The sequence below is a fragment of the Parasteatoda tepidariorum genome, chromosome 11, assembly GCF_982258835.1.
Source record: "Parasteatoda tepidariorum strain Cologne lab strain chromosome 11, Ptep-v5.0, whole genome shotgun sequence".
In the NCBI taxonomy this organism is placed as follows: domain Eukaryota; kingdom Metazoa; phylum Arthropoda; class Arachnida; order Araneae; family Theridiidae; genus Parasteatoda; species Parasteatoda tepidariorum.
Genome location: NC_141765.1, coordinates 85,420,602 through 85,434,654, shown reverse-complemented (window position 1 = coordinate 85,434,654; position 14,053 = coordinate 85,420,602). Strand labels below are relative to the sequence as shown.

The window sequence follows — 14,053 nt, the reverse complement described above, 5'->3', positions numbered from 1 at the left end:
TTCAACCATTAAAACAAAAGTTAATCTGGGTCATATCTTTTTTGTTTTGCACATTTTACAAGCAAGCATAAGTATTTTTTTTTTTTTATCAAGAAACTGGTATGCAGATTTATAAGAAAAACCAACAAGTGCTTCACAGTAGAAAATGCAAAATGCAGAAGATTTGGAAGGAATGTAGATTTTTCCCCTAAATTGTCCAAAAATAACACTCTAATTTTTCATGATGACTTCTTGGAAAATTTTAAGCTTTTCTTAAACTATGAATTTTGTTATGCCTATAACAAAACTAAATGAATAATAAAGGAAAAAAAATTAATTAATACTTTGAATGAATGTTTTTCTTTCTTTAAATAAGATTTCTTCATAGGGCTTTCATGTGGACGAGAAAGAGATACCATTTCACGAATAGAAGAATTAGATACATCAGTTGAACAATTCTGTAAATCTTCATTAATAATTTTTGAAACTTGATCAGCAATGCTTTTACTTTCCATGACATTAGAAATTGTTGTTCTAGGAAAAGAATTATCACCTAGACTTCCTAACATATTTGTATCATAATATTCTTCAACAAAATCAAGTTCATTATGATCAGGAGTCAAGTCATAATTTGAAGGATCAACTAAACAAGTTGACTTTCCAACACCTAAAAATAAAAGAAAGCACATTTAAAAAAATCTAGCCTTCAGCAATGTCAGTAACTATATAAAATTAATCTATTTGTCAACAGTTAACTTTGGAATAAATAATTTTTTCTGTTATAAGCAAAAGTTTATGATTATTAAAATGTGATAAAATTTGATACAGTGAAGAATTTCTATTGAAATAAGCTAAGAAAAATTTAATGACAAAACAAATTTGGGAAAACAATCTCTCAATTTTTTAATGCATGAAAAATAAAATTTGAAGATTAAAATTTAAAAAAAAGATTCTGAACTGCATAGAAATTACAACTTTTAAAATACATAGTTTTAGCTTCATACACTTTGTATAACGTCCCTATAATTCATGAAAAATAGTATTTAAGGACAAACTCATTTAGTCGTTTTGCCACAGAACTGTTAGCTAGTAAATTGCCTATATCTTACTAAATGCATGATATTTTTCACTGGAAATTGTTGAGAAGTTACCTTATACAATATTAATAAAAAAAATTACAATACAGAAAAGAAAATTAATTGAAATGATCATTTCTTGAAAAATTATAAAACAATTTGCCAAAAATTTTAATACAATTTTTGCGCTACATATGAGAGATTATCTTACAAATATTACGGATATAATTAAAAATATTGTAAGTAATAATTAAAATTTTGCAAGTTAAAAGAAGAAAACTTGCACAGAAAAATAAGGTTCTGAAGAGAACACTTCATCTCTATGAAAATAAATCATAATTTTAAGGAAACACACCTGTATTAGAGACCATAGCTAAAAATCCTTGTAAAGGATAAGATTGATTTCCATTGATCTATTAAGACAAAATTATGAGAATAAAATATGAAAATAACAAAAATAAAGGAAAGTAACAATTAAAACAATGATCACTTCAAGTTCCAGTTAAACATAAAAATTGATCAATGTCAGATATGAGTGTCTTAAGTTGTCAATGATTTAGAATTTTTCATATTTTTAAAATTGCTATGTAGATAAGAAGAAATTGAAACTTATAAGAATAAAAGTTTATTTACCAGAATCTGTCTCTACCACGGAAGGACGCAATGTCATGGAGAAAGAATTTGGACGTTTATCATTAGCTTTATTCACATATGAAGTAACTTTAGGAAGTTTTATTGAGCTAAAAAAGTGTAAAAGCTATTTTTTCTGCAAATAATACACCTTCTCATGAAGTAAACAATATAACAAATTTGGAAATAAAATACAAGTCTTACTTTGTTTTCAAAGCAATAGGAAATTTGTTATCTTTAGCAGCCTTCAATTGCAAAGGATTCACAACTTTTCCAGTTGGTTGATTGTAACTCTGTCAAAAATATGAATGCAAAGGTTTCAATTTCATAAAAGCAAACAGCATCTTCTATTTAAAATTAACCATTAAAAATATGAAAACTCTTATTGTAACAAAGAATCTAAAATATGAAAACTGTTATTGTAACCAAAAATAAGAAAACTCTTATTATAAAAAAGTTAAAATTACGTTAAAATTATCTTTTTTGTTTAAAATTATGCTTTCTGACATAATATTCTAAAATTCTGATCATTTCACTGTTAAAATTAATTTATTTAAATCAAAAATAGTTGCAGATTTTTCATAGCTTATTGCTTGAAGTAAGTTCTTCTCATTTGAGTTGAGGTGAAAATTTGTACATTATTTTAGACAACAAGATTGTGCTAGATTTCGTTTCACAGACTAGTTTTAATATTAATTCATGAAAATCTAACCTTGAAGACTAAAGACTTAACATTGAAATATAGATAAGGAATGCCAAGAATTGCTCTCATTGATATTATAGTAATAACAAAACATGACATACAGGGCTGCCAACTTTCTAAGCTTTGTGGGAAAATTTATTCTAGTGGTTGCAAATTATATGTTTTAATGTATCATTTTTGCTTAGTAAATTTGGTTTAAAGCTATTTTCCACTTAGCTATATGTGAGTTTTTCAAAAATTCATAAAAAGATAACCTAAAAATAGATAATAATCTACCCCTACTTTGTCCCAATTCTTTCATGGTGAGGCTTTTAAAATGCTGGCAAAATTAGCCAAAATTTTGAACGCTTTAGTTTCTGATTGCCTATTACTCTAAAATATTTCACAAAAGCCCTAGTAGTTAGAAGCCTAGTCTAAAACTGTTTGAATTTATCTGTAATTAAAAATAATGAAGGTAATTATTTTCCAAAGATGGAATCAGATCTTTTTAAATATTTTTAGCGATGCTCAAAATGTGATAATATTAATCCAATGAATAATATTTGCTACATAAAAGCAATAATTTTTAATTCAATAAATTGCTAGATATTTTATGCAAGAAACAGGTAAGTGAAAATTTTAATTTTTCTAAATGAATTCTTTTATTATGGACAATATGTCCTCTTTGATTAGAGCAAGAACCAGGCAGAACTACAACCTCTGTGTGATAAAAAATGCAGGAAAAACTACCACACACAGAACTGTTTTTTCACTTTTTTTTTCTTTTTCTTTGTCCTCCCCCTAACAATATTCAAAGTTAAAATTCCTTGTTCTTGCAATAAGCCCTTCAATTCCTTTCAGCCTTGTAAAAGCAAGAAAACTATTTATTCAAAATCAAAAGCCTGAATCAAAAGTGTTTTCTATTAAACTTCTTGAAAGAAATCAAGCTAATTCATACCAAATTCCTCATATGCTTCACACTAGGTTCCATGGGTCCAAACCTATGTTTTTCTTAAACTTTTAAGTAACTTTAAAAAAATTTACAACCCTCTGTCTTTGGTCATCTCAACATCAGCTAATATTAGATTTAAAGTACATACTATATATTATCATTAACTCTTTGAATACCGAGCCCTCCAAACCACAACATGCCCAGAATACCGCAAATGCCCGAAGTAGGAAAACAAGTAGCAAAAATTTCCTACCCCCAGTTTTACTCTGAAATGACAGAATGACTGATCATCTCTTTATTCACCTGTGGAAATATCCCCAAAATAGGAGTTCAAAGGGAAGAAAGACATAATTTGAAGCAAGAATATTGCTAACGTAACGAGATTTATAAAATGTTAATAAATGCTTGCATTTTTTTTTTTTTTTTAATTTTATTATTTATATTGAAACATAAGTATGTAATTCCATGTAATCCAGTAATACAAAATCTAAATAAAGCATTTAAATTGATAATAATATTCTCGCACAAATAAAATCCTTTTTTATTTCGTTGTAAAACAAAAACTAATATAATTCAATAACTTAAATGATTGAAAAATCAATTTTAAATTTCTTAGAAACCAAATTTTAAAATTAACATCAGTCATTAAGGAGAAATTAATTTGGTGATAGTACTAAAATATTATTCAACCTAAATGTGTGTCTTATTTTATATCAATTTACAATATGAAATAAGAGAAACTTTTCTTATTATTTAACAAGGCTCTGAAACCATTAAAAATATTATCCCCAGAAACTATAATTTCTCCTCAAGGTATAAAAAATATTTTTCCCTTTATCCAGCATTAAATTCATTTCAATGAAGTTTTCATTTGTAAATTATATTCCTTCAAGTGCTGTACCATAAAAGAGCTTGTAAACTTGTGCATAAAAATTCAAAAAATGCTGAAGAACTATTTTAACAATAATATTTTAAGTACAATATTTCTATATCACTTTAAAAAATCAAAAAGTTCAATTTTTTTTCAAATAAATTATCTTATCTAGAAACTATATTTTTATGTGAATTTCAGTTCGGTGCATCGGAAAAAATTTTTAAGTTCGAAAATTAAAAAGTATAATAATTAATAAAATTGTTTGTTATAAGGTTCTTGTAAATAATCTAAACTGTTTAACTAATTTTTAATTATTTGAAAGTAAACGACTCGAAATAGATGCCAAATTTTGTATATGTCTTTCCATAATTTATATAAAAATATTTTGAAGTATCCATTTCTTCGTTTTTGAAACATCCATTATTGCTGTAATTTTTCCACGTGTCCTCTTCATACGAGTATTTGATAATTTTTCTCAAGAATTTTTAAAATATTGTCGTTAAAAATAAAAATGCATAAATATGTGTAATTAAGTAAATTGATCTAAAAAAATTATATTCATAATTAAAACAATAAAACTGCTTTTGAATTTCTATAAATAATTGCTATAGTAAAAGTAAGTTTATGGGCAATTTAATAAGAATCTAATAATTGAAAAATTATCATAAATTGAAAAAGTGGATTGAAAGCAAACAAAATAAATGTTCAACTATATAACAATATCTTCAAAGCTTAGCAAATAAATAAATATATATATATATATATACAATGTCTAAATTTTTATTTACTAACTATTAATTTTTCTTCATTTCATTTTTAAAAATTTTAATGACTATATTTAATAATCTATATTTAACTACTATATTTAATGCATAACTTTTTAATCTCCGACCCCATCGTTAATTAGCCAGACTGCTATTCTTTACGTATGCTAGGGACCACAATTACTTCCTATTTCAACACTGCCTTCTAGGCTAAGATTTATCTTTCTGTCACATTTCACTTGTAATCATTTCTTTTTGAGTATGGGACTAAATTATTGTGCATTTTACTGAACAGTTGGAAATCGGCATCTGTTTATAGACATATGGTGCAGTATATATGGGTGTGGTGACAAGAAATTTCTTTGAAAGAAAAGGGGAATATCAAAGAAATTTCTTACACTACCACACCATAATTTTGGTGACAAAGATATCAGTCCCAACTTCATGTAGAAATGGAGAAAATCTACTATATGACATGTTAATTTTCATTTAACAATAGCCTTTAGAAGCTACGCTGATAACGCTTATCTTCTACAGAAATGAATGAGTAAATTGTAACACATCTGGGTGGTCTGACAGCTGAATATAGAACATTCATTATGAAGGAAAAAATGCATTCATGAGAAATTAGAGTTAACTACAGATAATCCTCCTGTGAAGAAACCCTTTTGTATGAAGATAAGGCGTAAAATTGAAAATAAATAAATTCATAGAGATTTAACTATTTTAAGAGTTTTGACACCAACACATTCTCCACTAGTAAAATTTGTGTTTTTAGACCAGGCAACAATTAATAAAAAAAATGGGTCAATTCAGCTTCAAGTGCAATACCTACGTAATAACAAGCATTGAAAAGGTGAAAATAGCGAGGCATTCATAAAACAGCAAGACAACGTGAATGATTTACAGCTGTCGAACTACAAATGCAGAATAAAGTTCAAATTTCAAATAATAGTTTTGGTACCCATCAAAGCAGTTTTTTCTCTTGGATCCTACTGTTATAAATATAAAAACTATTTTGTAAGGCATCAAAGCCTACAATCTAATTCTAATAAAATAATGTTTAATTATTTATTTTATATTTAAAAATAGATTTATAATTAATTGTATTTAGTAATCTTTCAGTCTTGTAGAATAATATATTTTTAAATTACTGTCATTTCTTTTTTCTGAAAACACTGCAAATTTCGAGCTGTTTATTATCTTGAACAATTGATATATTTTTAAAGACACAATAACTAAATAATTTAATGCTTAAAAAAAATACTTTATCACCATTACTCCAGTTTATTCTTTTCAACGTAAGTAATCAAAAAAGTTCAGATAAAAAGAAGTAGCCAGCTTAATAATTTAGGTTAATTAATTTTGAGTTTATATTTGTTTCTACATCTCTCTGTCTTTCAAAAAAGTTAAAAAATACTATATTTCTTAACTATAAATTTTAAGCTTATGAGAATATGATTTTATTTTTACAATAAAACGTTTCATATAACTTTTTCTCGAAAAGTATTATCAGAAAAAGTTCAGTCGTTAGGGGCAATAGTAGTTTCAGTTGGTGTTGCATCTTCAAATTCATCTTCATCCCCTGATTCATTAAAATCCGACTCATCCTGTCTCATCATTGAAAATTAATTTAATTGAAAATTTGAAAATTATTTTCGGTCGAAGGACCTTTACAGCGAAAAGACATTTTGGTTTATATATATATATATATATATATATATATATATATATATATATATATATATATATATATATAAAAACAGGAGAAAACAACTTTACAAAAGTGGAATGATATAAAACAAAACTTTTGTTGAAAAATCCCTCTGCTTTCTTCCCTTTTTGTAAATTAACTTCAAGGACGATTATTGCCACACCTCCCCCCTTGCGTGTTATTTTTCGAAAAAGGGGGAAGAATCTCTAACCCATTTCACGGGCACTTCGGTCGTTTTCGGTAGTCTAGCTTATAAGGCGTCTCGGGCGTTCCGGTAGCGAAAGTGTTAAATATTTTAAACATTTTATAATATCTATTCACATACTTTTCTAAATACAGTGAAATTAAAAATACTTGTAAAATTATAAACTTACACCAGGATCTCTTAAGTGTAATGCCAAATCAATGATATAACGCACATCAGCAACGTTTGGATAACGCATTAAATAAGTCAAACATGATGCATAGTCACAAGGCAACACTAAATTAAATATTTCAAATTATATTGTAGAACATGTTACCAAAAATAGATAATAGTGTGAAATAAACAAAAGGTGTGTATATACTTACATAGATATCTAATAGCTTTCAACATTCCAACAAAAATATAATCTACTAAATCAAGTGTTATACTATCAGCAAATAAAGCATCCCACACTATTAATAAATCAGGCATTGAGAACTCCCGACCAAATAACAAACGAAGCCATCGGCTACAGAATAATGCAAAAAGAAAAATAAATAATAACAAAAGAAATAACATAAGTTTTTTAAGTACATATGAGGTTTATATATTCACAATACTTTAAAATTTTTAAAATATCAAAGCCACATACATGCCAAATATTTGAGGCGTAATTTCTAGTTCTTCTAATCTCCGAAAGAGCTCATTATCATGATGTTTTAGTAGTTGCTCATATATTCTTTTAAGATGCTGGCCCAAACAATTTGTGGGAGAAGATGACATTTTTTGAGTAAAAGGCTCAGCTACAATTGACTTCGTGAAATATAAAAAAAAATACTTTACAAGACATCTCAGCATATTAAGATACATAAAAATATAAAATGAGATAGAAAAACTAGTAGAAAAATCAATAAACATGATATAAACACATATCATATAAATGTTACTTGAAATAATCAATTTACATATGGTGACAATTCTTCTTACTTATAAAACAAAAAAATTTTAATTATCAAAAAAAAAAAAATTTAAACTAACTAAATGGGGCTTGATCTCTTCAAATAATATTCCAAAGAGAGTTGGATTCCATTAATAATGATTAATAATGCCCTTTACAAGCAATTCTTATGCAGGTAAAGATAATTTTAATTAATAATTTTTAAAATTTACAATGTTAATAATCCAATACCTGAAATGATACCAGGTTTAGCAAGAATATACGAATTAGGTTTTTATGTAGATGGAAAACAGGGTAAATGATGAAGCTGAAATATCTGATAAAGCTTGACTGATTACAAAATTTTATTGGACATGTGCTGAGAGAGTTACTGTTCAAGTAAGAAGAACCTTGATTATAATTTTTATGTAATAATTATGATCATAATAGATTTTTGCAATGAGAATAATAGACATTTAATGTAGTAAGACATCACCATTAGTTGAGTTTTTAGGTTTTAAATAAATCTATTTAAATTTTGATAAGTTTCAAATCTGTATCAAATATTTTTCGGTCACTTTCCAATGTATAAGCTTGTAAAATACTAGAAAAAAGAAAAAAAAAATAATGATAATTTCTTATCTTCCTTACTTGAATTTATTCCTTTTGTATGGAAATTGTTTTTAATTATGCATTGTTAATTGTATGTAAAATGTTAGATATGAATTTTAAATTATGAAAAATATTTTTTATCATGTTCTATTTCAATATTAGCATTTTTTTGTCATGATGTAATGAGAAATACATAAAAACCATTATTTAAGTCAAATTTTTTAAAATATTTTCTCTCTGTAGCTAAAAAGAGTGTGACCTCAAGATCTAATTGAAGGTAAGAAACTTAATTTTTTTTTAGTAAAATGGCAACAATAAAAGACTTTTTTCACATTATGCTTTAAAAATAGCCTAAAAGTACTCAAAATTTTAGTTTTATTCAATTTATATGTTACTAGCTGAATGTCAGCTCTTTCTACAGGTTGAAAATAAAGGGAAAAAATCAATAAATGGGTGTTATAAAGCTCTACAAAAGTCCTATATTAACGCATCAATAGTTTTAAAAAATTCCATTTTTCAAATTATTAATATTTTTTGTCCTTTATGCTGGCTTTACCGAAATATATATTTTTTAAAAATATATATTTTTTGTAGATCATTTCATCAAAATAAAGATCAACTGTATACAGCATCATTTGACATGATTTTGTTGCTCGAGGATAACTAATGATAAGAAAATTCTCTGCGATCAAGCAATTTTTTAATTTTCTCAAGTACTTTTCGCTTTTAAGGGGCTGTGAAAAAAAGCTCTTTTCATAGTATCTATTTTAAAAGTGCACAGTATTGGTGCAGTTTTAATAGGAACCAAATATAGTAATACAATACGTTGTACCTATATAAGCATATTTGGTATCAAACGTGCGCCAACTACCTTAATACCAATAGTGACTACTACCAAATTAGTTAAGTTACTGATGTCAATAATAGCATGGCAATTTCTTGTGCTTCTTTTAAATAACTAGGTACAATTTCTCTGGTAATTTTGCTTTTTACTACAATAGCTTCTTAACTTCAGCTAGTAACTTTAGCAAGAATTAGTAGTGACATCAATAATAGAATGGCAATTTCCCCTAAGAAAATAAGTACTTTTTCACCATTATTTTTATTTCTTAGTACATTGCTTATTTTTTATTTTAATAAGTACTTATCATCAAAAAATTCAAAATTAAATATGTATCATTGGCATAAATAATAGTATGCAGGCTAATAAATAAATCAAAACAACATTTTTCAAGATAATCAGGATATTTTTGGAACAGTTAACACTATGTTGACAATTGAGTTAATCTGACCTAGCAAATAAAAAATAATGAAATATTAAAAAATTACCAAAAACCCTTTTTTATTAATGAAAGCTAAGCTAGCAAACATGGCTCACGTTATCTATAAAACATTTGAAAAAACAGAATCAACTGCAGTTTAATTTATAACAATGACAACTGCAAGCCAATGAGAAAACTCCATTTGTTAAACATCACTCAAAAACAATCACATGAAAGTTTTTGAATAAATTTTAGGATTCAGAGCTAAAATCATCCTTTTTATCCTCTGTCTGAGCTTCAGAAAGCTAGCACAAACGGTTCTGAAGCTAGAAGAGAAACATACACACAGACACACAAACTCTTACTTTTATCATGATAGAATTATGCATAACAAAATGTTTCAGCTTACAAAATTTCCAAAGATATGCATAATTAATGGTAATATTCCAAAAGTAACTTAAAATATTATGCACTCAATTATATTCAACTATTTTAAAAACTCAAATGAAGAGATAAGTTTCAAAAACTCAGAGATTGCAATGTTTGCCGAAAATTCCTTATGGATCTTGCCATTAACATAATTTGTACTCGAGAAAAAAATGCCTAGCAATAAATCTATTAAATAGATGCAAAACGCTTATATTATATATGCACATGCTATTATATTTTTATTTAGTTGTTCTCATAAAAATAATTTTAATTTTAATAAGAGAGTAATTTAATTATTTAAAAACAGTATCTAGGATAAAGTTAGAGAAAAAACAATGTAAACTATACTTACTTTATCATAAAGATAATCACTTGAAGTATACCATGGCTCAATAGAGTTCATTAATTGGTAGAATAAGAAACTATAAAATATTAGAAAAATACTTATTCTGCTTAAATGTAATAGTGAATAAGCTTAGCTAAATTTCACAATAAGTTTTTTTCTCATCAGTTTAAAACCAATTTTCAGAACAGTTCCTGTATTGCTCAAACATTAAACAGGAATTTTTTTTTTATGTTTCGAAGTAAATTTATTTATAAATTAAGAATATTGAGAACATGTTGAAAAATAACAATATATATTAGCTATCTTTTCACTACTTTCTAGTCATAATAATAAAATATTAGTACAGTGTAAAGTCGCGTATCCGGAATCGGTGGGACTTCTAGAAGTCTGTATAATAGATTTTTCCGTATAATTGACCCCCAAGGTAAACAAAGCTTAAAATGATCTAATAAACGATCTGAATCTAAGAAGCAAAACATAAATAAACATTATTTTTAAGGGGAATAATGTTTTAGTATTAGAATATCTAATCAATCAAACATAAAATATGTTTCAGATTAAAATATTATTGCTAAAAATATAGAAAACGAAAAAATTTGACAGTTATGAAAATATTAATCCGCCATTTTGAACTAGAATGATTCAAGCAGGAAGGGGAAATTCACTTCATTCTGGAATAAAGCTTAAAATGATCTAAATCTAAGAAGCAAAAATAAATAAACACTATTTTTAAGGGGAATAATGTTCTAGTATTAGATTATCCAATCAATCAAATAGGAAATAGTAGGGAAAAAAATTATTGCTTAAAATAAAGAAAACGAAAAAAAATTGACAGTTATGAAAATAATAATCCGCCATTTTTAACTAGAACGATTCAAGCAAGAAAGGGAAATTCCCGTCATTCATTAAGGTGGGTAGGTGGAGGAGAAAAATTCATTTCCTCCTTATTTGTGAAAGAAAATAAGTGTGGAGAAGAGATCATTAAAGTTGAGGGCGGGGAAGTGACAAATTATTGTTTTCTCTCCAATCATTGCTTATCAATCAAGCATATAGGCGGGGCACGCTGATGGGGTTCTCTTTATTTTTTCTTGTATGACTGAAAGAATCTGCTAAAGAAAGAGTGTGACCCCCTTTTTCCCCCACCTCCTAAATATTACATGGTCAGGGGAAGAATGAATGTTTCTCAAGGATGTGTATCCTTTTAGACCTATTCAATGTTCCATTTTGACTCCCCCTCCATGTTAACACTTGCCATGTTTACCCTTTTCTTTCAATAAAAAGGTTCCAGGAAATGCCTCTTTTACTAGCCAGCTGCATAGGAAAAGAGAGGGGAGGAGACGCAGTTGCGGTCTTTCGAAAACAAATCTCCCTCTTTTCCTGCATTCCAGAGTAGGAGCGTCGCTAACAGTCTCTCAATGGTCGAGAAAACGTGTCAAAAGACCTTTTCTTTCTTTTTTTTAAAAGAAAGGTGAAGATGAGATGTTTGTTTATTTTGATTGTTAAAAAGTGTCGGCGAAATCGATCCTTCCGAAAAAGGGACGTCCGGATATGAGACGTTACACTGTACATAAATTATAATTATTTAATCTAAGATGCAGTAATCAAAATACATTTGAATGCTCAAGATAAAGGTAAGAGTGATAATATGACACAATATTTTATCTTTAACCAACTAGTATCAGATGTAACTATCATTTCACTACTTACAAGCAATAATTATGAAATACTGGTATAAAAGTTATAGCTATTTGATCTATGATGCAGTAATAAAAGTATTATAGAATGTTTTAAATATAGTACAAAGAACAATATAACAGGTTTCTAATTTCTATTCTATAAATTTGTGTTCTTCTAATCCCTAAATAAGTCAAAATACAATATTACAAGAAAAGTCAAAATTTAGTCATTGATTTAAAGTTATAACTTAAAATTCCTTACATGGTCATTTTCACACATGAAAATAAGAATATAATGGTGGTTATCTATCAAACATGAATTTAATTCTAACAAAACAAAAACAAAGTAGAATATAAAAAGTCTTAAACATAGCTGCCATTTTTTGTTCTAGTACATTTGGTGTGAACACAGTTGGAACATCAACTGAACATTTTTATCTTCCAGAAATTAAGAATCATAGAATAAACAGGTTGTACCAGACTATAGTATTTTAGTTAAGCAAAAGATAGTTAATAAATTACCATAATCATTAAGAGAACCTTGCTGAAACATTGCCAACTTAGATTTGATAAAACTCAAAACAAAATCAGAAAAATGCATTTCAATCAACTAATATCTCATTTGGTCTCCTACCATTGTGCAAGTATATAAGAAAAATTAGAGTTTGAACTCATCTTTCCAAAATTTTGAAAACTTTATGATTTTACTTAGCAAATTTGAATAAAAATTTCCTTGCCAAGCGCAATTTTATCATTTACTTTCTAGTTGCATAATTTTTCTTTTTTATCAAAAGAGGTTCAAAAACTTTGTATCTTTTATTACATATTTAAAATATACATATATTTTATAGTTAAAAAAAAATAAAAAACATTCCTAAAAAAAGATTTTTTTTAATACAGAATTAGATCATAAAAAAGGTAGTTGGAAAATTAAAACTAAAGAATAATTGCTTAAAAGCCAAAAATTTTGAAAATAAATCTTCATTGAATTAAGATTAATTTATGAAATATAAAGGTAAAACATAAATACTAATGTAAATATTCAAAATATTAAAAAAACATTTATTAGAATAAAAGTATGAATAAAAGTACAAGGCTTGATGCAAAGTCCTTTTTTACAATCTTTGCACCAAATTCATGTTTCTTTGAAAATGTTTTTTGCCAGTTTCAGTTTTTTTTAGCATTTAATTGCACACTTTGAAAAGAGCATGCAAAATGTTGCTAAACATGATTGCATATTTTGCAGAAACATGGACAATTAACAGCATTTGTTAACCAAGATCTGAATAAACAATTAAACAATACAGAAAAGCTGAAATAATACTAATTATCACTTATTGTCAAAATGATAAAAAGTTCCATAGCACTTCAGGGGTTCCTTATTAGTACTGTTTCCTCTATTACATCACTGTATATTATTATATTTTAAATATAAATAATAAATTATTGTTATTAATATTCATATTCCCTTCTTATTAATATTCCCTTATTAAATTAACCATAGCTGGCATTAATCATAAAACTAGCCACCAAGGCTTCCCAGTTAAATTTCTTCTTTTGTTTTCTTAACTATGACTACATTATTTCAAGTACACTTATTTTACCTTTTTACATTTGTCTTTCTGATTTTTGAAAAATTATTTTGGATAAAAGGAAACCAGAAAAAAAGGTTATACAGAAACTTTTGATTGTCTACTTATATTTTTGATGTAAAAGTTTTCATAATGTTTGGTTATAAAATTTCACCATTTAGTCCTTTATAGTCAGTCAAAAATATATTGGGACATAACAAAATAAAATTTTCACTGGATAATATAGCTCTTAGTCTTTCAAAACATCAATGTTTTGTAAAAAGCAGCTTAAACTTTGTTTAGATGCCTTTTTTAAATGTATCACACAAAAAATTGTCATTAGATATTGATGGAACAAAATTGAT

At 26.6% G+C, this 14,053-nt stretch overlaps 1 protein-coding gene across 1 annotated transcript in view; it reads right to left on the bottom strand.

Moving 5' to 3' along the window:
- Positions 1–14,053, bottom strand: part of TBC1D5 (TBC1 domain family member 5) — a 38,748-nt gene that overhangs the window by 8,012 nt on the left and 16,683 nt on the right. The window contains exons 10-16 of the mRNA XM_016052878.4: positions 10,448–10,517; positions 7,508–7,668; positions 7,242–7,384; positions 7,046–7,152; positions 1,890–1,978; positions 1,689–1,795; positions 324–646 (exon numbers count right to left, since the gene is read on the bottom strand). Of these exons, the coding sequence (XP_015908364.1) occupies positions 324–646; positions 1,689–1,795; positions 1,890–1,978; positions 7,046–7,152; positions 7,242–7,384; positions 7,508–7,668; positions 10,448–10,517 (1,000 nt within the window). The remainder of the gene's footprint in view (positions 1–323; positions 647–1,688; positions 1,796–1,889; positions 1,979–7,045; positions 7,153–7,241; positions 7,385–7,507; positions 7,669–10,447; positions 10,518–14,053) is intronic.